At 39.2% G+C, this 25,989-nt stretch overlaps 2 protein-coding genes and 1 long non-coding RNA gene across 3 annotated transcripts; 1 reads left to right on the top strand and 2 right to left on the bottom strand.

The window, feature by feature from the left end:
• Positions 1-11,712: 11,712 nt before the first annotated feature.
• Positions 11,713-13,296, bottom strand: LOC104114357 (protein FAR1-RELATED SEQUENCE 5-like). Its single transcript, XM_009624814.2, has 2 exons — positions 12,932-13,296; positions 11,713-12,856 (listed from the first exon to the last, which is right to left on the bottom strand). The coding sequence occupies exons 1-2, from the start codon at positions 13,294-13,296 to the stop codon at positions 11,713-11,715; spliced, it is 1,509 nt and encodes a 502-aa protein (XP_009623109.2).
• Positions 13,297-13,617: 321 nt separating this feature from the next.
• Positions 13,618-14,357, top strand: LOC104114432 (uncharacterized). Its single transcript, XM_070194862.1, has 2 exons — positions 13,618-13,989; positions 14,052-14,357. Exons 1-2 carry the CDS (start codon positions 13,618-13,620, stop codon positions 14,355-14,357), a joined length of 678 nt encoding a protein of 225 aa, XP_070050963.1.
• A 7,463-nt stretch (positions 14,358-21,820) lies between these two features.
• LOC104087615 (uncharacterized) lies at positions 21,821-23,226 on the bottom strand. Its single transcript, XR_011413597.1, has 3 exons — positions 22,943-23,226; positions 22,369-22,436; positions 21,821-22,263 (listed from the first exon to the last, which is right to left on the bottom strand). It is a non-coding gene; the product is annotated as an uncharacterized lncRNA (long non-coding RNA).
• Between the last annotated feature and the right edge of the window lie 2,763 nt (positions 23,227-25,989).

Below are 25,989 nucleotides of genomic sequence, written 5' to 3'. Positions count from 1 at the left end.
TTTTCCTTCACTCTCACCCTTACCCTCACCCTCACCCCCACACCCACCCACACCCACACCATCATGTATATCTTCCAATTCCCAATTTGGAACTATCATATCATCATCCCAATTCAAAAGGCCATGCTCCAAACTGTTCAAAGCATACTTAATATATTGCCTCATCACTTCAGTGTCTAATGCAACATCACAAACCCATTCAAAATGCTTTAATAATTCTCTGTACATCATGTATTCAGAAGTCATACGTGGGTAACCTCCTAGAAAGAAACATTTCAAGTGTGGACGAACAATATCTCTTCTCCAACTTTTCAATATATACTCTCAATAACGTTTTCAATCCTCTTATGAGATAACACCTTAAGTATATGACAACATAGAATACCTCTTGTTTCAAACCAATTGCAGCTGCAACATAGATATTAGCCAATAGGTGTATATTCAACCGTGAAGACAAATGGATCTCTAGTGTTAAAACTCCTGAGCGAATAATCTGTTACAATGTGTTTCTGTCACGATCCAAAATCCTAACTTGTCGTGATGCCGCCTATCGATGGTACTAGACAAGCCGATTCTCAAAAATACTTTCAATGTTTCACAAAAGATAAGTCAAAAGCTTTTACATGACAACGTTTTCGTAAAAACAAAAGTTAAACTCAAAATACAGTGCGGAAAAATAGCCCCAAACATCAGGTGTCACCAAGCCATGAGCATCTAAACAACCAGTCTAAGAAACAGTGTCTACAAGAGTCTGTGTCAAAATACCAATGGAGAAAAGAAAAGATAACAAGGAAGGAGAGACAAGGACTGTGAACGCCGACAGCTACCTTGTGAACCTCCGATACTCAACCACGCACGAGATCAACGTCCTCCGTGACCTATAACACCTGGATCTACACACGAAGTACAGGGTATATCGTGAGTACAACCAACTCAATAAGTAACAATAATAATTAAGGAACTGAAAGGTAGTAACGAGCTATACAATTATAGTTCATTTTAGTAATTTTAGCAATCAAAGTAGACATGTTTTAAATTCCGGCAATTTAAGTCAAGTCAGTTACACATGACCAAGTTCAGGTAAAACCGAATACAATATTTTCCAGAAGTTTCAGAACAATGATATAAATCATCTAAGTGCATCAGCAAATGAAACAAGTGCAACCTCTCAGGGCAACAGTCCCTGAAGCTCTCTCAATAGCTCAACACTTGGCTCTCAACCTTCAATACTCACACTCAATAGATACCTGCACTCACTGGGGTGTACTGACTCATGAGGGGCTCCTACAGCCCAAGCACTATAATCTTCACGGACAACTCACATACTATAGTATCATATCAACATCCGCACGGACAACTCACGTGCTACAATATCATATCAGAATCCGCACGGGCAACTCATGTGCTGTAGTATAAATATCATGATCCGCACATACAACTCACATTCTATGGCATCAATACCTCACAAACAGGCCCTCATCCTCACTCAGTCATCAACCTCTCTAGTCTCACGGCCCTCAGTAATAAAGGGGAATCAGCCCAAAACCGAATGATATAATGTATAAACAGGGAATAACAGAGACTGAGGTACAATATACAAGTAATACTACGACTGAGTACAAGTAACAATAAGCAGGAAGGTTCAACAGGTATCACGACCACTGGGGTCTTTACAGCACCAACACATAGCCTAAGCATGATTTCTAGCATGATTCACTATCAAATTTCTATAGCACAAAAAGGGCACATAGCTAAAAACAAGCTTATTCAACTTTCTAGTTTCACGGAACGGACCAAGTCCCAATTCCCATGGTGCACGCCCACACGCCTGTCACCTAGTATGTGTGTCACCTCCAAAATACTCACATAATATAATAATTTGGGGTTTCATACCCTCAGGACCAGATTTAAAACTATTACTTACCTCAAACCGCGCAAAACTCTACTTTAAAGTGACTTTGCCTCTCAAATCGGTTTCCAAATGCCCCGAATCTAGCCATAAGTAGTACAATACAATTAATATAGGCTAAAGGAATCAATTCCACAAGAAAATCACGAAATTATAAGCCAAAATCCGAAATTGGCTCAAACCGGCCCCAGGGCCCACATCTCGAAATCCAACAAAAGTCATAAAACCTGAAAGCCCATTCACTCACGAGTCTAACCATACCAAATTTATCAAAATCCGACACCATTTGGTCATCCAAATCCCCAAAATTCACTCTCCAATTTCTCTAGCCCTAAACCCCCAAATTTCACCTCAAAAACTCACCAACTAGGTGTAAAATCAGTGGGGAAACATCATTATTGAAGATAAATAGACACAAGGAGCTTACCTCAGTAATTACTTCAAAATCCCTCTCAAAAACTTCTAAAATCCGAGCTCAAAGTGGTGAAAATGATGAAAACTCTCGAAGTCCCGTATTTATATGTTCTACCCAGGCCTTTCGCACCTGCGGCCTCTTATCCACACCTGCGGAACCGCTTCTGCGGCTAGAACCCCGCATCTACAGAAACCACTTAACTAGCTAATTCTGCTTCTACGAGCGCTGGACCGCAACCGCGAACATCGCAGGTGCGGAAAATACCATCGCACCTGCGGAAACTGCCGCATCTGCGCCTCTTCTGCTCGCCTCTGCGACCACGCAGGTGCGGGAGAATATTCTCACCTACGGTCCATGCTCACCTCTACCTTGGCCACTTCTGCGGACTCGCATCTGCGGTTCCCACTCCGCAGGTGCGGTTACACTAGTAGCAGCAACACTTCAGCTGCTTAACCAACTCAAAAATCAAGTCCGTGAATCTCTCGAAACCAACTCGAGGCCCCTGGGACCTCAACCAAATATACCAACAAGTCCTAAATCCTGATACGAACTTAATCGAGTCCTCCAATCACCTCAAACAACATCAAAAACATGAATTACATACGGATTCAAGCCTAATGAACTTTGAAACTTCCAAATTCTACAAACAATGCCGAAACCTATCAAATCACGTCCATTGACCTCAAATTTTGTACACAAGTCATAAATGACACCACAAACCTACTCTAACCTCCAGAAATCCAATCAACCCCGATATCAAAAAGTCCACTCCCGATCAAACTTGCTAAAATTCTAATTTTCGCCATTTCAAGCCTAATTCTATTACAGACCTCCAAATCACATTCGGACTAAGTCCAAAATTACCTAACGGAGCTAACGAAACCATCAAACTTCGAATTCGAGGTCGTTTTTCACATAAGTCAACATCCGGTCGACTTTTCCAACTTAAGCTTTCAATTAAGAGACTAAGTGTCTCAAATTCACTCGGAAATCACTCCGGACCCGAACCAACTAACCCGGTAAGTCATAAAGCAGCTATAGAACACAAAAGAGGCAGAAAATGGGGAAACGGGGCTACAACTCTTGAAATGACCAGCCGGGTCATTACATCCGCCCCCTCTTATACAAACGTTCGTCCTCAAATGAGTATAGAGACATACTTGAAGTGGTGTAAATATGAGGATAACTGTTGCACATATCTTTCTCGGTCTGCCAAGTCGCCTCCTCAACTGGCTGACCCCTTCACCGAACATTCATAGAAGTAATATTCTTCGACCTTAGCTTTCAAACCTGCCTATCCAAGATCGCCACCGGCTCCTCAATATTAGATAAATTCGTGTCCAATTGGACTGAGCTGAAATCCAACACATGAGACGGATCATTGTGATACTTCTGGAGCATAGAAACATGGAATACTAGATGAACTCCTGCTACACTGGGAGGCAAGGCAAGCTAATAAGCAACCTCCACAACATGTCTCAACACCTAAAATGGGCCAATAAACCTAGGGCTCAGCTTACCCTTCTTTCCGAACCTCATAACACCCTTCATGGATGACACCCGGAGCAGGACTTGCTCTCCAATCATGAATGCAACATCGCGAACCTTCAGATCTGTACAACTCTTCTGTCTGAACTAGGTTGTGCGTAGTTTATCCTGAATCACCTTAACCTTCTCCAGAGCATCCTGAACCAAGTCTGTACCCAATAATCTAGCCTCGCCCAACTCAAACCAACCCACTGGAGACCTACACCGCCTACCATACAGAGCCTCATACGGTGCCATCTGGATGCTCGACTGATAACTGTTGTTGTAGGCAAACTTCGCTAGTGGAAAGAACTGATCCCACGAACCCCCAAACTCCATTATGCACGCGCGGATCATATCCTCTAATATCTAAATAGTATGCTCGTACTGTCCGTCCGTCTAAGGGTGAAAAGATGTGCTCAACTCCACTCTAGTACCCAACTCTTACTGCACAGCCCTCCAGAACTATGATGTAAATTGCGTGCCTCGGTCAGAGATGATAGATACCAGTACGCCATGAAGCCTGACGATCTCGCGGATATACACTCGAGCCAGCTGTTCGGAAGAATAGGTAGTCATCACAGGAATGAAATGAGCTGACTTGGTCAGCCTGTCCACAATCACCCAAACCGCATCAAACTTCCGCTGAGTCCGTGGAAGCCTAACAACGAAATCCATAGTGGTCTGCTCCTACTTCCACTCCAGAATCTCTAACTTCTGAAGCAACCCACCTGGTCGCTGATGCTCATACTTCACCTGCGGGCAATTTAGACACCGAGCTACATACTCCACTATGTCCTTCTTCATTCTTCTCCACCGGTAATGCTGTCTCAAGTCCTGATACATCTTCGCGTCACCCAGATGAATAGAATATCATGAACTATGAGCTTCCTAGAGAATCAACTCATGCAAACCATCTACATTGGGCACACATAGCCTGCCCTGAATCCTCAATGCACCATTATCCCCAATAGTGACCTCATTAGCATCACCGTGATGGACTGTTCCCTTAAGGAAAAATAGGTGGGGATCATCATATTGACGCTACCTGATACGATCATAAAGAGAAGACCGAGAGACCATCACAAGCCAATACTTGACTCGGCTCAGAAATATCCAATCTAACAAACTGGCTGGCTAAGGCCTGAACATCCAATGCCAATGGCCTCTCTACTGCTGGAAGGTATGCTAAGCTCCCCAAACTCTCCCCCTGGCGACTCAAGGCATCGGCCACCATATTGGCCTTCCCGGGATGGTACAAAATGGTGATATCATAGTCCTTAAGAAGCTCCAACCACCTCCGCTGACGCAAGTTAAGATCCTTCTGTTTGAACAGATGCTGCAAACTCTGGTGATCAGTGTAAATCTCACAATGGACACCGTACAAATAGTGACGCCAGATCTTCAAGGCATGAACAATTGTTGCTAACTCAAGGTCGTGGATAGGATAGTTCTTTTCATGGGGCTTCAACTGTTGCGAAGCATAAGCAATCACTCTGCCCTCCTGCATCAGAACACACCCAATATCGATCCGAGAAGCATCACAATACACTGTGTAAGAACCAAAAGCTAATGGTAGAACTAGAACTGGAGTCGTGGTCAAAGCAGTCTTGAGCTTCTGAAAGCTCTCCTCGCACTCATCCGGCCAACTGAAAGGAACACCCTTTTGGGTTAATTTGGTCAAGGGCGATGCGATAGATGAGAATCCATCTACAAAACGACGGTAATAACCAGCCAAACCAAGAAAACTCTGAATCTCCATGGCTGAGGACGGTTTGGGCCAACTATGAACCGTCTCTATCTTCTTCGGATCCACCTGAATACCCTTACTGGACACCACGTGCCCAAGAACGCCTCTAAACTGAGCTGAAACTCACACTTGAAGAACTTTTCATAAACCTTATCCTCCCTCAACCGCTGCAACATGATCCTCAGATGCTGGGAATGCTCCTCCTGGCTACGGGAGTACACCAGGATATCATCAATGAATACAATAATGAACGAGTCAAGATAAGGCTGAAACACACTATTCATCAAATGCATGAACGTTGTTGGGGCGTTGGTCAGCCCAAAAGACATCACAAGGAACTCAAAATGGCCATATCGGGTCCTGAAAGCTGTCTTAAGAATATATGAGTCCCGAATCTTCAGCTGGTGATATCCTGACCGCAAATCAATCTTGGAGAACACCCTCGCCCCCTTAAGCTGGTCAAATACATCATCAATATGCGGCAAAGGATACTTGTTCTTGATTGTGACCTTGTTCAACTGCCTGTAATCAATGCACATTCTCATAGTACCATCGTTCTTCTTCACAATAGAATTGGTGCACCCCAAGGTGACACGCTAGGCCGAATAAACCCCTTATTAAGGAGTTCCTGAAGCTGCCCCTTCAATTCTTTCAACTATGTCGGTGCCATACGATACGGTGGAATAGAAATGGGTTGAGTTCCCCGAACCAAATCAATACCGAAGTCAATATCCCTGTCAGGCGGCATGCCCGGCAGGTTTGCAGGAAACATAGTCGAAAAATCTCGCACCACCGGAACAGAATCAATAGCAGGGGTCTCTGCACTAACATCCCTCACAAAGGCCAGATAAGATAAACAACCCTTCTCAACCATCCGCTGAGCCTTCAAGTATGAAATCACTCTACTGGGAACATAGTCTATAGAGACACTCCACTCAACCCTCGGCAACCCTGGCATTGCCAACGTCATGGTCTTCACGTGACAATCTAGAACTGCACGACATGGAGACAACCAATCCATACCCAAAATCACATCAAAATCGACCATACTAAGCAACAAGAGATCCACTCTAGTCTCCAGACTCCCAATAGCCACCACACATGACCGATTTACATGGTCCACAATAACAGTATCACCCATCGGCGTAGGCACATGAACAGGTGAAACTAGAGACTCGCGGGGCATATCCAGATAATGAGCAAAGTACGAGGACACATATGAATAAGTGAAACCAGGGTCAAATAATACAAAGGCATCTTTGTGGAAAATTAAGACAATACATGTGATCACAACATCCGAAGCAATGGCATCTGGTATGGCAGGGAGAGCATAGAAACGGGCCTGACGTCCCCTGATCTGCCTCCCCTTTAGGGCGACCCCTAGCTGACTGAGCCCCACCCCGAGCTGGCTGGGCGGGTGGTGAAGCTGCTGGTGCTGGTGCCATCGGCCGAAAACTCTGTTGTGGAGTCCCACTTAACAACCTAGGGCAATCTCTCTTAATATGACCAAAATCTTCGCACTCGAAACAACCCTTCCACTGATGGAATTGCAGCTCCTGATACCCCGAGGAACTACCCGTAGACACCTAAGCTGACGAGGCAAGAGAAACTTGCTCTGGTAGTGCACTGAATGAAGACTGGCCCTGCTGATAACTGTGTGAACCATGGCCAGATGATACACCATGGTGAACTAGGTGAGCCGTCTGAGCATGTCTGAAAGGACGACCCCTACCGTGGTAGAACTGACCCCCCAGAAGGAACACCGCTGAATCCACCATGTCCAAGAGGCCTCTTGGCCTCCCTCTCAACCCACTCCTAGCTGCGAACCATCTCAATCTGACGAACAATGTCGATAACCTCATCAAAAGTAGCACCAGACACTCTTTCTCTAGTCATAAGCAATCGCAGCTGAAAAGTGAGACCATCTATAAACCTCTTAATCCTCTCCCTGTCGGTGGGAACCAACCAGACAGCATGACGGGCCAACTCCGAAAATCCTATATCCTATGGCGTCATGGACATATCACCCTGACGAAGCTGCTCAAACTGCCTGCGCAGCTCCTCTCTACGAGACTGAGGCACGAACTTCTCCAAGAAGAGAACGGAGAACTGCTGCCAGGTAAGGGGTGCTGTGCCAACCGGCCTATGCCTCTCGTAAGCCTCCCACCAACTGAAGGCAGCCCCAGAGAACTGAAAAGTAGTGAATGAGACCCCACTGGTCTCTAGAATACCTGCTGTATGGAGTATCCTCTGGCAGTTATCCAAGAAGCCATTTTCATCCTCTCCCTTTGTACCACTGAAAGATGGAGGCTGGAGTCTCCCAAACCTCTCCAATCTACGTTGTTCATCATCAGGCATGACATGAACCACATAGTCTTGAGCGGCTGTAACAGGTTGGGCTGGTGGTACCCCCAGTGTCTGGAGTCCCTGTACCACCTACTCTGGTGTGCGGGCAGCGGGAGTCTGAGCACCTCCCTCGGCTTGAGAAGTGGTTGTTGTGGCCGGAACAGAGACCGCTTGAGCAAGACTAGTACACGCGGTCAGAATCTGAGCTAAGGCCTCCTAAAGGCCTGGAATCACAATGGGCACGGGTGGTGCCTGAGCTGGTCCCATAGGCTTATCCATAACTGGAGCCTGCTCTTGAACTGGGGCAACTGGTGGATCTGCAGGTGCTTCCCTAGCTGTTGTGTGAGTTGCACCTCTGCCCCTACAGCGGCCTCTACCGCGATCTCGGCTTCTCGCGGCCCTGACTGGTGGTACTGGTGGCCGCCCATCCTTCCCCATAGTACGCGTCCTCACCATCTGTGAGAGAATTAGAACAACAAAAATTTAGTTACCAAAATCAAAAGATTCGCATGACAAAAATTCAAGAAATGTGGAATTTTCTAAGGTTCGGCAGCCTCTCGAAGATAAGTACACACGTCTCCGTACCGATCCGCAAGACTCTACTAAACATGCTCATGACTCGTGAGACCTATGCAACCTAGGCTCTGATACCAACTTGTCACGATCCAAAATCCTAACCTATCGTGATGGCGCCTATCGATGGTACTAGGCAAGCCGATTCTAAAAAATACTTCCAATGTTTCACAAAAGATAAGTCAAAAGCTTTTACATGACAGAGTTTTCGTAAAAACAGGAGTTAAACTCAAAATACAATGCGGAAAAATAGCCCCAAACATCGGGTGTCACCAAGTAATGAGCATCTAAACAACCAGTCTAAGAAATAATGTCTACAAGAGTCTGTGTCAAAATACTAATACAGAAAAGAAAAGATAACAAGGAAGGAGAGACAAGGACTGCGAACACCGGCAGCTACCTCGTGAATCTCCGATACTCAACCACACACGAAATCAACGTCCTCCGTGACCGGTAACACCTGGATCTGCACACGAAGTACAGGGTGTAGCGTGAGTACAACCAACTCAGTAAGTAACAATAATAATTAAGGAACTGAAAGGTAGTGACGAGCTATACAAATACAGTTCATTTCAGTAATTTCAGCAATGAAAGTAGACATGTTTTAAATTCCGGCAATTTAAGTCAAGTCAGTTACACATTACCAAGTTCAGGTAAAACCGGATACAATATTTTCCAGAAGTTTCAGAACAATGATATAAATCATCTAAGTGCAGCAACAAATGAAACAAGTGCAACCTCTCAGGGCAACAGTCCCTCAAGCTCTCTTAATAGCTCAACACTCAGCTCTCAGCCCTCAATACTCACAATCAATAGGTACCTACGCTCACTAGGGTGTACAGACTCTGGAGGGGCTCTTACAGCCCAAGCGCTATAATCCGCACGGACAACTCATGTGATGCACGGACAACTCACGTGCTATAGTATCATATCAAGATCCGCACGGACAACTCACACGCTACAGTATCATATCAGAATCCGCACGAGCAACTCACGTGCTGTAGTATAAATATCATGATCCGCGCAGACAACTCACGTGCTATGGTATCAATACCTCACAAACAGGCCCTCAACCTCACTCAGTCATCAACCTCTCTAGTCTCACGGCCCTCAATAATAAAGGGGAATCAGCCCAAAACTGAATGATATAATGTATCAACAGGGAATAATAGAGACTGAGGTATAATATGCAAGTAATACTATGACTGAGTACAAATAACAATAAGCAGGAAGGTTCAACAGGTATCACGACCACTGGGGTCTTTACAGCACCAACACATAGCCTAAGCATGATTTCTAGCATGATTCAGTGTCAAATTTCTATAGCACAAAAAGGGCACATAGCTAAAAACAAGCTTATTCAACTTTTTAGTTTCACGGAATGGACCAAGTCCCAATTCCCATGGTGCACGCCCACATGCCTATCACCTAGTATGTGTGTCACCTCCAAAATACTCACATAATACAATAATTCGGGGTTTCATACCCTTGGGACCATATTTAACTGTTACTTACCTCAAAAGGGCCTTTGCCTCTCAAATCGGTCTCCAAACGCCCCGAATCTAGCCACAAGCAGTACAATACAATTAATATAGGCTAAAGGAATCAATTCCATGAGAAAAATACGAAATTATAAGCCAAAATCCGAAATTGGCTCAAATCTGCCCCCGGGCCCACGTCTCGAAATCCGAAAAAAGTCACAAAACCTGAAATCCCATTCACTCACAAGTCTAACCATACCAAATTTATCAAAATCCGACACTATTTGGTCATTCAAATCCCCAAAATTCACTCTCCAATTCTCTAGCCCTAAACCCCCAAATTTCACCTCAAAAACTCAACAACTAGGTATAAAATCTGTGGGGAAATATTATTATTGAAGATAAATGGACACAAGGAGCTTACCTCAGTAATCACTTCAAAATCCCTCTCAACGACCTCCAAAATCCGAGCTCAAAGTGGTGAAAATGGTGAAAACTCTCGAAGTCCCGTATTTATATGTTCTGCCCAGGCCTTTCGCACATGTGGCCTCTTATCCGCACTTGCGAAACCGCTTCTGCAACTAGAATCCCGCATCTGTGGAAACCACTTAACCAGCTGACTCCGCTTCGGTGAGCGCTGGACCGCATCTACAAATATCGCAGGTGCAAAAAATGCCATCGCACCTGCGAAACCTGTCGCATCTGCGCCTCTTCTGCTTGCCTCTGCGACCACACAGGTGCGGGAGAATCTTCGCACCTGCGGTCCCTGCTCACCTCTCCCTTGACCACTTCTGCGACAGTTGCCCAGCTTCTGCGGACTCGCACCTGCGGTGTCTACTCCGCAGGTGCGGTTACACCAGTAGCAGCAGCACTTCAGCTGCTTAACCAACTCAAAAATCAAGTTTGTGAATATCCCGAAATCAACCCGAGGCCCCCGGGACCTCAACCAAACATACCAACAAGTGCTAAATCCCGATATGAACTTAGTCGAGTCCTCCAATCACCTCAAACAACATCAAAAACAGGAATTATACATGGATTCAAGCCTAATGAACTTCAAAACTTCCAAATTCTACAAACGACGCCAAAACTTATCAAATCACGTCCGATTGACCTCAAATTTTGCACACAAGTCATAAATGACACCACAAACCTACTCTAACCTCCGGAAATCCAATCCGACTCTTATATCAAAAAGTCCGCTCCCGGTCAAACTTGCAAAAATTCTAATTTTTGCCATTTCAAACCTAATTCTATTACAGACCTCCAAATCACATTCCGGACGCGCTCCTAAGTCCAAAATTACCTAACGGAGCTAATGGAACCATCAAAATTCAAATTCGAGATCGTCTTTTTACATAAGTCAACATCCTATCGACTTTTTCAACTTAGGCTTTCAATTAAGAGACTAAGTGTCTCAATTCACTCTGAAATCACTCCGGATCCGAACCAACTAACCCGGTAAGTCATATAGCAGCTATAGAACAAAAAAGAGGTAGAAAAAAGGGAAACGGGGCTACAACTCTAGAAACGACCGGCAGGGTCATTATAATTTCTCTACTCCAGGGTTTGCTTGATGATCTTCAGGGGTGCTGATTTCACAATGGTACATTTTCCTTAACTGTACTTGAAAAAATTCAAACACTTCACGAGTATAACATGCCTGAAGCTTTTCCTCCCATGCGAATTCAGAGAAACATTTTGGTTCAAATCACCTTGACCTATATTCAGTTTCCAATTCTTTCTCGAAATTAGATCTTTTGGCTAACTCATATTGCTGAACAAATAGCTTCAAAGTGCTTTGGTGGGTGATAAATCCATCAAATAAAGCATGCATTCCTTCACTTCTTTGTGTGGACAACATCCCAGCCCAAAAGTGGTCATTTAGGTATATAGGAACCCATTTTTCCTTCTCCAAATAAATCTTATAAAACCAATCCCTTCCATCTAAGTTATATTTTGCAATATAATCATTCCATCTTCTCTCAAACTCAGCAACGTTAATTCTATCAAGAACTAAAGCCTTAAATTCTGCCTTTGCAATCTTACCATCAAGAACTCCGCTTAACTTCATAGGCAACTTTGCGAATATGTGCCATATACAATATCTATATACTGTATTTGGCATCAATGCATTGATGGCAGACTTAATACTATCACATTGGTCAGTCATGATATCTAATGGATGAACATTGTTAAGATCCCCAAGCCATGTAGAGATTACCATTTTGTAACTTGTTATATCCTCACCAGACATAAAAGCGCATCCCAAAAGTATGGACTGCCTATGCTGATTGACACCAACAAATGAATCAAATGGCATATTGTATCGATTCACAGGGTATGTGGTATCAAGGCATATTACATCATGGAACTCCTCATATGCAACCTTATAGTGTGAATGAACCCATACGACATTACGAAATCGACCAAAACTATCCACATCTACGGAGTAGTAAAATTCCCTATCTTTTTGTTGCATGTCACTAAAGAACTTAAGTAATGATTGTGGATCCCCTTCTTGCAATTGAAGCTTTCTACTCTTCAAAATATAATTTCTACAGTCCTTTGGTGTACAACCAAGATTTTCGGGGCCACCAGCAAGTACTTCAGTGACTCTTATATTTTTTGAGGGTCTTAAGCCAGCAATATCTTTGGCTATAAGAGCTCTCTTAAGAAACTTACTAAGCGATCTGTGTCCAGCCATCATTCGCGATAGTGCTGGTTCCAATTGATGATTATGTTTTTTAACCACCTTTGAAACACGCCATGAAACATTCTCCTCCAAAATTTCATTTATTCTAGCACGACAGTTCCTCCTCTTGGTAACATGCTTATTCCTTGGTTTCCTAGACCTATCACAACCATATTGCACATACCTTACAATATCACCACCTTTTTTGTTTGATGTTCTTTTGACAATTCAAAACCCTGATAATCTTGCATGTTCTTTGTAAAAATCAAATATAACATCCTTATTATTGAACCGCATTCCAGTAATTGGACCTATTACTATATTTTTTTCATTTGACTCATTAGACATTTCCATGTCCTCTCCAACTTCTCCCTCTTTCTCTAAATAATGGTTGTCATCATCAGCATCGTCAACATGATCTTCTCCATCATTGAAGTTGTTGTCTAAATCAATGTTGACCCATTCATCTTCACTCATCAAACTGTCATCCGAATTCAGCCCTAAAGATATGTATAATGCATTCCTTAGTTTCTCCGACCTAGTTTCTTGGTTGTTTTTCGGGTTTAATGGCTCCAAACTAGTTTCTTGATTATCATTCATGTTTAGGTTAAGGAAAGGCTGGTGAATTATGTGTTTAATGAAATCTCTCTTATCATATGTGTATGGTATAACAAGGTTACTCGAATTTATATACTGTATAAATTTTTGAAAAATAATATTGTATACATACGAAGGTTTTTGATCTTCCCATCCGTATAAATTTTATTTAAAAAACAATACATAACATTATACGTAAACATACGATGGATGAGGAAGTCAAGAGGCATTTATGGGAGGATTTGGATTAGATGGTGCATGGTATCCCGCATACCGAGAAGCTTTTCATAGGAGGAGATTTTAACGGACATATTGGAGCGACGTATGGGGGGGTATGATGATGTGCATGGTGGCTTTGGTTTTGGAGATAGAAACGGAGGAGGAACGTCTCTTCTGGACTTTGCTAGAGCATTTGATTTGGTGATAGCAAACTTGAGTTTTTCGAAGAAGAGGGATCACTTGGTCACCTTCCGGAGTTCGGTGGCCGAGACTCAGATTGATTATTTACTTTGCAGGAAGTCCTATAGAGGTCTTTGCACAGATTGCAAGGTCATCCCGAGTGAGAACCCATCGACCCTTCATAGGCTCCTGGTCATGGACCTTGAGATCATGAGGAAGAGGGTGATATATAGCCAACATAGGATCAAGTGGGGAGCCTTGATGGAAGATAAAGCGCAGGAGTTGGGGGTCAAGCTGGTGACTATGGGGCTTAGAGAAGTAGTGGGGACGCAAGCGCTATGTGGATCACGACTGTGCAGTGCATTAGGGAAGCCACGGGTAAGGTATTAGGGGTCTCAAAGGGTTACTCTAGTGGTCACAAGGGAGATTGGTGGTGGAATGGAGAAGTTCAAGGTAATGTGAAAACCAGGAAAGTAGCGTATCTGAAGCTAGTGGAAAGTGTAGATGGGGAGAAGAAGAGGGCGAATAGGGAGCATTATAAGTTGGCTAAGAAAGAGGCAAAACTAGCAGTTTCGGCGGCAAAAAATGCAGCTTTTAGTCCTTTGTATGAGGAACTCGAGGGTCGAGGTGGGGATAAGAGGTTATTCAGGTTAGACAAGGCGTGAGAAAGAAAGGCGCGTGACTTGGACCAAGTGAAGTGCATCAAGGATGAAGAAGGTAGAGTTTTGTTAGATGAGAGGCTTATCCGTCGGAGATGGCAGACCTACTTCCATAGTCTCTTGAATGAGGAGAGGGACAGGAGCATTGTTCTGGGTGATTTAGAACTTTCCAAGAGTCGTTGTGACTTTGGATATTTTAGGCGGATTAGAGTTGATGAATTTGAGGGGGCTATGCGTAAGATAAGTAGGGGCAAAGCGACCAGGCTGATGAAATCACGGTGGAGTTTTGGAATAGTGCGGGCAAGGCAGGCTTGGAGTGACTCAGTAGGTTATTTAATGTCATTTTTAGAATGAAGAAGATGCCAGAAGAGTGGGGGTTGAGCACAATGATTCCTGTATACAAGAACAAGGGTGATATCCAAAATTGCAATAACTATCGGGGTATCAAACTGCTTAGTCATACTATGAAAGTCTGGGAGAGAGTGGTAGAGCTGAGGGTGAGGAAAAGGGTATCTATTTTCGAGAACCAGTTTGGATTTATGCTGGCGCGTTCGACTACAGAAGCCATCCACCTTGTTAGGAGATTGATGGAGCAGTATAGGGAGAAAAAGAATGACTTGCATATGATTTTCATCGACTTACAAAAGGCGTACGATAAAGTTCCGAGGGAGGTTTTGTGGAGATGTTTGGAGGCTAGAGGTGTACCCGCTGCCTATGTTAGGCTGATTAAGGACATGTATGATAGAGTAAAGACCCGAGTGAGGACGGTAGGTGAGGACTCAGACCATTTTTCGGTTATAATGGGGTTGCATCAGGGGTCGGCACTCAGCCCTTTTTTGTTTGCTCTGGTGATGGACGTACTGACGCGCCACATCCAAGGGTAGGTGTTGTGGTGCATGCTATTTGCAAATAATATTATATTGATTGACGAGACGCGAAATGGTGTGAACGCACAATTAGAGGTATGGAAGCAGACCCTAGAATCTAAAGGTTTTAAGTTGAGCAGGACCAAGACAGAATACTTGGAGTGTAAGTTCAGTAGCGAGACACAAGGGGGGAAGGGGAGGTGAGGCTGGACTCGCAGGTCATCCCTAGGAGAGGGATTTTTAAGTACCTTGGGTCTATTATTCAGGGGGATGGGGATATTGATGAAGGTGTCACACATCGTATTGGGGCGGGATGGATGAAATGGAGGCTCGCTTCCGGTGTTTTATGTGACAAGAAGGTGCCACCGAAACTTAAGGGTGAGTTCTATAGAGTGGTGGCCAGACCAACGTTGTTGTATGGGGCTGAATGTTGGCCAGTCAAGATCTCTCATATCCAGAAGATGAAGGTAGTAGAGATGAGCATGTTGAGATGGATGTGCGGGCACACCACGTTAGATAGGATCAGAAATGAGGTTATTCGCGAGAAGATAGGTGTGGCTCCTATTGAGGACAATATGCGGGAAGCGCGGCTTAGGTGGTTTGGCCATGTGAGGAGGAGGAGCACAGACGCCCCGGTGAGGAGGTTGGCATTAGAGAGCCTACGGAGAGGTAGAGGTAGGCCAAAGAAAAGGTGGGGAGAGGTGATTAGGCAAGACATGGTGCAGCTTCAGCTGACCGAGGATATGACCCTTGATAGGAAGGTATGGAGGTCGAGGATTAGGGTAGTATATTAGGTAGTCTAGAGTGTTCATAACAGTAGTATTGTCACACCGTCTCGCTTTCTGTGGGCAGTAGGTTTTTATGACTAACCGTTGTTTTATTTCATTGTGGATTACCTTATTACCTTATTATTTTTATTCTGCTTTTATATGTCTTTTTGGTACTGTCCTTTCTTGTCTATATTTTCATTAATGTGGCGCTTATACTTTCCTGAGCCGAGGGTCTATTGGAAACAATCTCTCTATCCTCACAAGGTAGGGGTAAGGTTTGCGTACACACTACCCTCCCCAGATCCCACGGTATAGGATAAGACTGGGTATATTGTTGTTGTTGTAGTATACATAAACATATGAAGGCTTTTGACCTTCCCATGAGAGAATGATGATTTTATGAGATCAGTGTTTTGGGATAATCAATAGTTATTAGCTTGTTTGGGAGAGAAATATTTTGGAGAGAAAATGGATATTAAGCCAAATATGAAATCAAGGGTTTTAAGGGTATTTTACGGGTGTGACCATTATGAGTGTGGCCAAATAGCAGAGTTCTTTTGCCAAATGGGATATATTACGTCTTTAAATATGTGAATCAACAAAATGTCGAATAATTGGTAGTAGTATAAGTTTGTTAAATGAGAAATCTATTTAACAAAACTCCATTTAATCTCACTGTAAACGAAGAGGTTCATGGTAACTTTTATTGTTTTCAGATATATGTTTTGCCAATAAATTAAATAGCCATAAGAAGGAAGAGAGGAAAAGAAACCTTTGGTCTCCTCGCATTTAATTCTAGTCGATCGTTGCAGTTTTCTTGGTTCATTAATCAAAGACAATTATTGTTTCCTCTTCCTTTATTATCCGATCTATATATATATCTATATAAAAGAGGGACTTGGAGAAGTGAGGTGGCGGTCTCATAGTACAGTAAATCTATTTTCCTATTTTGTCAGATTTTTGCCTTTTTTTCCCTTTAACTAACTGATCTATTAAAACTTAAAAAGTCACGCCTCTTTCTCTTCCACTTGAAAGTCACGCCTAAGGGTGACAAGTGGGCCGGTCCCGGGCCTAAACGGGCTAAGCGAGACAGTCCAAACGGTTCCGGTCCCGATTCCGGGCCGGTCACAAATTAAACGGGTCAAACGGTCCCGGGCTAAACGGTCTTTTTGTAGGGACCGGCCCAGGACCGGAACTGGGACCGTTTGGTCCCGGGCTAAATGGTCTCGGCCCGCGGGCTAAATGGGTTAAGTGGGCCCAACGGATTTTTAAAAAAAAATAAAATTAGATATTAGAGACAAAAAGATATTAAAAAAAATATCTAAAGCAATGCTTTGTAAATTGTATTATAGAATTGTGACCTAAATTTTATTTAATATATATATATATATACATTATACTATATATACATCTTATATCGAATATAACTTTTATATATATATATATATATATATATATATATATATATATATTACATTTAGTATATATACTATACTATACTATATATACATCTCATTTAGTATATATACAATACTATACTATATATATATATCGAATATAACTTACATATTATACACTTAGTAACAATAAAGTAAACAATAGTAGCAATTATAGAAGAAAATTAGAGAGATATTGTAATAGATTGATGATTTTGTAAGAAAAAAATGAAAGAATGATGGGGTATTTATAGTTGAAAATAGGAAAAAAGTGTAATTATAAAAAGTTTGGGATTAAAACAAAGGGGGGAGGGGTTAAATGGCTATTTTATAAATAGCCAACGGCTATTTTTGACAGCCCAACGGCTATATTTTTTAATTAAAAAAAAAAAATAGCCGTTGGGACCGTTTGGCCCGCTAAGGGACCGATCCGGTCCCGGACCGATCCCGATCCCGATCCCTGGCGGGCTAAATGGTCCCGGGCCTGACGGGCCCAAATCATAGGACCGGCTCAGGCCCATTAAAACCGGGCCAAACGATCCTGGCCCGTTTGGCCCGCGGTCCCGGGCCGGTCCCGGGCCTGGACCGGCCCACTTGTCACCCTTTTCTCTTCCTCATATTTCTACGTATTTTGTAATTGCCATCCCAATTACATTACAATTATGGAATAAGTTCGCTTTTACTCTTTGTGCAACACTATGAATATACAGAAATCTCTTGTCCCTTTTTCCTTCACAGCGGCATCCATCCGGCAACACCTACACAACCATACCACTTTCCAGTAACACCTGCAGGCCATTCATACCAATTTTCTCTCCACGGTAATATCGCTGTTCGTCTCTTTATGTCTACAATAATAAGCGTCAATATAATGACAAAAATCTGACTACTACCGTTGCAAGATCTATGGTCAACGTCGAAAATTGACAGAGAACACAGCCTTAGAGATCCGAAAGCTTATGAGAGAAATCCTTTGAAAGTTCCCGATCGAGCAACGTAATTTGATAATGAGAAATCTTAAGTCCCCAGGCAAAATCAAAATTTTAACTTTTCTGACAGTATCCTAAGTGTGAGATGGGCAGATGAGTTATGAGTATGTGGTTTAGTTTGATAGTCTTCATTTTTTTTTGTGTGTTTACTCATGATTTAGATATGAAGAACTAACAGGCATCTTCCCTTTGAGGATCAGACTTGATGCTTAAACTAAACATGTTTCTAAATTTTCCACATAATATTTCAGATTTCTATGTTGCTCCGATCCTTTGATTTTCTATTTATATGATGATTGTACTAATACTTCCCGGATATACAATTTGCTTATTTTTCATTTGGTATGTACTCTCTCCGTCCCCTTTTATGAACGAATCATTTTTTGACCCGCAATCATTCATATATATTTTAAATATTTTGAATTTTTAATTATTAATATAACATATGATATTTTTTATGTAGATTTTAAATTTTATTTTAAAAAATTTAAAGATTCTATATTCAAATTTATAGTCAAAAGTCAAAACTAAGAAGTTTGAGTTTCAATAAACAAAAAATATCACATAAATGGGACAATAGGAGTAATATTCTCTCTCCAAAAAGCTGATATTTTTTTAATTTCAGAGTGTCAAATGAGTTTGCTTTTTAGTGCTGACTTTTTATGTCATTTAAGTATTTTAAATTGTTAATTATTATGACTAATAATAATTTTTATATAGTTTTCAAATATAGAATTTTAAAAAGTTTCACCATTTTAAACTTTAGAGATTCTATATCTCAATTTGCCATCAAAATTATGAAGTTTGACTCTCGAAATATATATTAGCCTTTTTGGGACAACTGAAGGAATAATAATCAATTATTTTGACTTTTCTCTATTTTGAATTTCTCTGTTGGCTTAATGCTAGATTTAAAATTAGAATTGTGGTTAATTTTAATGTCATTAGTATGTTAATGCAAATGTGTGATTCGTATTGCAATAACTGATAATAAGCACCTTTTAAGATGATTTGTTGAACATTTACTCCAAATCAGATAGTATACTGTTATTTATCATTTTATCACTTCTTCTTTTTTTTTTTTTTAAATTTCTCTATCTCATTGTGCCCAAGAAGTCTTGACGTTTTCAACTTTTCCTTCAACTATGTAAGGTGTTACATAATAACTATACAAATTGAAGTAAACTTCGCTTCCCTCATTTAAGGTGTTTTCAGAACAATTGGCATAATAAAACTGAATGAGTTAAACTGAAAAGGACAAGAGGAAAGATGGAGACAATGAAAGAAAGAATAAAAAATTAATATAGAAAGTGGTTGTAAGAAGAAAAAGCAATAGAGTAGGAGTAGGAGTAGGAGTAGGATTGAGACGGAATTTATTTTTCCGTCATTGAGAGGGAAATTAAAAAATAGAAAATGGTAGGAAAATAGCAATAAAAGAATATGAAGAAGGAAAAGATTAGGAAAGAAACACATAACAAAAATGCAATTCAATGGACAAACTATGGGAATGTCATGACTTATTTAAATTAAAAACATATATACATTTTTTATTTCATGTTATTTGATGAATAGAAAAGTTTAGAGAAAAAAAATATTTATTATCTTATGAACGAAAATAAAGTAAATACATAAATAAACTAATCATTTATATAAAAAGTACTTTTTTTGTTTTTTCCCTTTTTTATATGAAATTTTGGTAACGAACAATGCAGGTTAATATAAACTCTAATTCCAAAAACATTTGTGATTTAATTAATAGATTATTGATTTTAAATGTATATACCTAAAAAACTTAATTTCTAAAAATATTATTTCTAAATTTTTTGAGGTTTTTCACCTCACGCGAAGAGCGAAAAAATTTACTAGTTATAAATAGTCATTAACCTTATGGAACTAAACAAAATCTTTCACTATGCTTACAAATTTGTCAAGAGTGTATGATTCTTCGCTTTTTCATTCTTGACAAATTCGTTTTCAATTTTGGTCATGAATTCCTTAGCCGTCGTAGTCTTTTCATATATAGTGCCCCCGAATGTTTCTAGAATTGAATTGATGTTGGCAATAATATATTCATGATTCTATCTTCGTTTTTGGCAATTGAATTATGAATTTTAAAGAGAAATTGGGGTTTTTAGCCTAAAGTTTCATAGAGTGAGTTTTTGAAATTTGAACATCGATTCGGAGTCGGATTTGAGTGAAATTAGTATGGTTGGACTCGTAATTGAATGGGTTGTCGGATTTTATAGGTTTCTTTTACTTCTGGAGAAGCAGTTGAAGGCAACAATGATCTTCTTACAACTATTTTACTCCTCTCACCAAAGCCACTCTTCAAATGCAAACTTGTTTGTAAAAGATGGCAATCTCTAATCTTTGATCCCAAATTTGTTTCCTTTTGGAGGCTTAAAACTCCTTCTTTGGGTAGCCTTTTTGTCAATATATTTTGGCGCAAAGACAACAAGAGTTTTAAGTACTTCTATATTTCTTTTACTGATAATGGAATAATCCACTCTGAAGCTTCTCTCAAAGGTTTGCAAAATCCTTATGGCGAAGGTGTTGTGATTTTGAATTCTTGTGGTGGTTTACTTGTTTGTCGCACCGTAAAAAAGAAAAGAACTATAAACCCTATATGCAAATACTATGTCTGTAATCCGACTACAAACCAATTTATTTCTCTTCCTGAAATAACATATATACATACTGAACATAGATATGGTGATGCTGCTGATTTTCTACACGACTTTGGCTTTCGATTGTTCTGTATCGTCTCATTTTAAAGTTATTCATGTAAGTTCTGATCGTCGTCTTAGCTCTTCTGACGAGAATTTTGAGATGGGTATATATTCTTCAGAGACTAATTTGTGGAGGAATTTGACATGTCAATTTTCAAAATCAGCTGTAAGAAGCGTGGACTTCAACAATGGGGTTTTCGTAAATAGAGCAATATTTTGGCCAGCATATAAATCTGAGACTTCTATCTATTTTGATCTTGATACAGAGAGCCTTCATCCGTATCCAATGCCGTCTAAAAGAAGGGAAGCTATGTATTTTGGAAGCTTGAAAGACCGTCTATATTACATTCGCTCAAAAAGGGGTTATCGCTTAGATAATTTTGAATTTGAAAAAGACTATTCCTCTTGGTGCTGCAAGTATCAGATATATTAATTTTCTCACTCTTATATGTGGAGATGAAAATCGGCACTTGGTCATATGCACACAGCCCGCGGCCATGGTTTTGTCTATCAACTTGGAGGATAGTTCTTGTACAAACTTGTGTAAGTTGCTATTGCGTGTTTATGATATGAAGGAGCTATCCAAAACTTGTGGATTATTTGTCTGAAAATCCATTTTGGGTAGGAAACAAACGGGACATACACCATGCAATGGTACAAGTGGTGGGTTTTAATTAACACATTTTGTTCTTTTTTTTGTATTGATCTTTAATCCTTGTCACTTTTCAAGGTAAGATGTACTTTGTGATGTTGGTTACTACATACAAAATGATTTTGATATTTTGAATCACATTCATGAAACTGATTTTTTTTCCAACCAGTTTCTAGTTTCTCAACTAGGCCAATATTTCACTATTTTGTATGGACAAGAACTCCAGCAAAAGTGACATGTCGTCTCCTGTAACAACAAAACATATTGCTTCACCTATAATTTTTAGGGTACCTTTGATCATTCTCATACGAATGACTGTCAGCCTCAGTTTGCGCATATGTGATGCAAAGTAACCCTTGGTCACAGCTAGAAGCATCAACAGAAAGGAACCAGCCATTATTTATACCCTCAAAAACACTTCTGACAAGCATAGTATCGGACAGGTGATAGTAATGTCCTCTCCGTTTCACCTTTTTAGGAATAACAAAAGGCGTCGATCGTCATGGATTTACAAGAATATATAGATATATAAAGATAGACAAAAAAAACAGTGAGTTGGAGGATTAGCAACAGACCTTCACTGAAGAAATCTTCAATTCTTTCATCTCAGGAAAGCACCTTAAATGTTCAAACACAACCTTTTCTGCTTAACACAAACACGTCGCATCAGGCAACTCAACTCTTTTGTAACTTAATCATTCGGTGATTGAGAATCTAAAATCACTTATAAGCAAATTAGTACCAACAATGCGAAATTTATACTCGGGATACAAAATGGATTTAAGTTGCATACACCAATTTAACATGTGATAACAGATCAGTTACCATTCTTACAAGATTAACAATTAATATTATCAAGAAATTAACTTGTGATTACCTAATAAGTGACCAATTGTGTTAATATTTTTACACATTCAGTGCATAGAACTTAAACTAATACAAAATTAACCAACAATTTTTACCTTTTTGACATACCCAACATACAAGCAGTGAGTGCAAATGCACCCAATGTCTCGACATTTTTTTTAATAATAATGAGTTAAAGTAATTTTACTAACAGAGCATCCAGGGATGAAAATGTATAAAACAGCAGCCAGTAAAAAATTAAAAAATACGTACTATATATAATTGAGAAAAGGGGAAAATTACTTTTGAGATCGAAGACAGAATCAGAGTCGGAGACAATTAAAGCCAAGTGAGTATCAAAGTTGGTATCTATGAAAACCGTGCTGTACGACGTCGCAGGTTCAACTGCCGGCGCTCCATTGGAATCGGTTTCTTCGCGATGACGTTTCACCATTGAATGTGCCGCGAAGCACGACGGCTGAAGAGCTCCGGAGAAGCTGACGAACAGAAGCAGAAACGGCCAAGGGTTTTAGCTCTGTTGTGGCAATTATATGAAATGAAGGGTTTAGTGGTTTACCGCCCAATTGAAGAGGTTTTTTTGGGGGAAGTTAACTCATATACCGATTTATAAAACTCACTTCTTTCATGATATACCTAAGTTTTAAAATTACATCAAATATTTCAAAAATATTACATGTTATACCTTCTTATATTCTAAAACGTATCATAATATTCTATTTTAGAATATAATCCAAATCTAATTTACCACATTATTCTAATTTGGAATACAATATCCAAACGAAATATACCTGTAACAACTACAATATTCAAACCAAACATACCACAATATTCTAATTTGGAATACAATATCCGAATAAAATATACTATAATATTCTAATTTGGAATATAATATTCAAACTAAACATACTACAACATTCTAATTTGAAATACAATATCCAAATCAAACATACTATAATTTTCTAATTTGGAATACAATATTCAAAGTAAACATGCTACACTATTCTAATTTAGAATACAATATCCAAACTTAACATACCACAATATCCTAATTTGGAATACAGTATCCAAACGGAATATACCTGTAACAACTACAATATTCAAACCAAACATACCACTATATTCTAATGAAGAGTACAATATTCAAACGAAACATACTACAATATTCTAATTTGGAATACAATATTCAAAGTAAACATGCGACCGTATTCTAATTTGGAATACAGTATCCAAACTAAATATACCACAATATTCTAATTTGGAATACAGTATCCAAACGGAATATACATGTAACAACTATAATAATCAAACCAACACATACCACTATATTCTAATGAAGAGTACAATATTCAAACCAAACATACCACAATATTCTAATTTGGAATACAATATCCGAATAAAATATACTTTAATATTTTAATTTAGAATATAATATTCAAACCAAACGTACTACATCATTCTAATTTGGAATACAATATCCAAATCAAACATACGATAATTTTCTAATTTGGAATACAATATTCAAACTAAACATGCTACAATATTCTAATTTGGAATACAATATCCAAACTAAACATACCACAATATTCTATTTTGGAATACAGTAGGTATATACGATAAAATAAAGTTATAAAGTAGGTATACAGGGTAAAATAAATTTATAAAGTAGGTATACAAGGTAAAATAATTTTTTTAATTGTATATGGTATTAACTGATATTTTCAATGGGCATATCGCGTAGATTACCCTTTTTTTGCCGCCAACTATAATGGGCCTTCCCTTGCTTTTTCCAAAAGCCCAAAATCAATTGGGATCTTTACACAAATAGCGTGTCTAATTTACTAGAGAAAATGACCTTATATAGCCCCTTAAAATTTTAATAGCCCATATTTTTTCCCATTGACCCGAAATATCCCTCCGACCCAAATATATTACATCTAATAGTCTGAAATATCTATTTTATATATTTTTTGTATAGTGACAGTCAATTTTGTATATTACTTGTATAGTGACAGTCTATTTTGTATAGTGACAGTCTATTTTGTATATTTTTTTTATATAGTGACAGTCTATTGTATATAAATTGTACAGTGACAGTCTATTTTGTATATATTTTGTATAGTGATAGTCTATTGTATATCAATTGTATAGTGAAAGTCTATTTTGTATATTTTTGTATAGTGACAATCTATTTTGTATATATTTTGTATAGTGACAGTTTATTGTATATAAATTGTATAGTGACATTCTATTTAGTATATTTTTTATATAATAACAATCTATTTTGTATAGTGAAGATTATGCATTTTTCAAATTAATGATGCAATCATGTTTTGCACACGCTGATGCTCACCATAGAGTTCAACTAATATAATGTATGTTATTTTCATACTCGACTCCTCTATTTAGGGCATTTCTTGAAAGAAAATGACACCAAACACCACACTTGCATTTTAGCGATTGATAGTTCTTTTTATTTTTTTTACATAAAGGATTTTCGCCATGCAAAGAAATACTTTTAAATATATATCTTTGGAAAGAGGGCAGGCTCGTGATAGTGAAAGGTAAATTTAATAAATGGTCATATAATTATAATTTTTTTATCAAAGTCATACAACTATGTTTTCTCACATAAAATTCATAAAAATTGCTAGTAACTCATATAAAAAAACATAATGACCGAAAACTATAACTTTTCGATAGCATTCTTTTATTTTTCAGTCTAACAAATAATAACCAAATTAAAATAGGAATGACCCAACCTAATATAAATATACATTTTGAGTTTTTATACAGTATACATTGATTATAATACATACATATATATATATATATATATATATATATATATATATATATATATATATATATACACACACACAAAATTTTAACTTTGAGAATTTTCCGGTCTTTGGGTTATTTTTGGTGAGCCAATAAAAGAAGAGATGAAATTGTAAAAGAGAAGTTAATGTGATCGATAATGGTTAAGGCCGTCAATGAGGAAGAGTTATAGGTCCTTTGATTTTTCTATGTTAGGTGCATCAAAATAGTAATTTCTCATTGCAAATTTATCTTTACTATTTTTCGAAATATTTTCATTTGTTTTTATCTAAAATCAACTAATTGTATTTCTAAAAATTTGGCAACTATATATATATATATATATATATATATATATATATATATATATACACACACAATTTTAACTATAAGAATTTTTCGGTCTTTGGGTTATTTTTGGTGAGCCAATAAAAGAAGAGATGGAATTGTAAAAGAGAAGTTAATGTGATCGATAATGGATAAGGCTGCCAATTAGGAAGAGTTATAGGTTC

The sequence above is a fragment of the Nicotiana tomentosiformis genome, chromosome 2, assembly GCF_000390325.3.
Source record: "Nicotiana tomentosiformis chromosome 2, ASM39032v3, whole genome shotgun sequence".
Classification (NCBI taxonomy): domain Eukaryota; kingdom Viridiplantae; phylum Streptophyta; class Magnoliopsida; order Solanales; family Solanaceae; genus Nicotiana; species Nicotiana tomentosiformis.
Note: the sequence above shows the minus strand (reverse complement) of the source record. Positions and strands in the feature narration are given on the sequence as shown.

Excerpts from the sequence above, each read along its gene's own strand:
- LOC104114357 (XM_009624814.2), bottom strand. The coding sequence starts at position 13,296 with ATGAATGATAATCAAGAAACTAGTTTGGAGCCATTAAACCCGAAAAAC. Across the intron at positions 12,857-12,931 it reads GAACATGCAAGATTATCAGG|GTCTAGGAAACCAAGGAATA; the intron begins GTTTTGAATTGT and ends TGGTTGTGATAG.
- LOC104114432 (XM_070194862.1), top strand. The coding sequence starts at position 13,618 with ATGGGGGGGTATGATGATGTGCATGGTGGCTTTGGTTTTGGAGATAGA. Across the intron at positions 13,990-14,051 it reads AGGAGTTGGGGGTCAAGCTG|TGCATTAGGGAAGCCACGGG; the intron begins GTGACTATGGGG and ends ACGACTGTGCAG.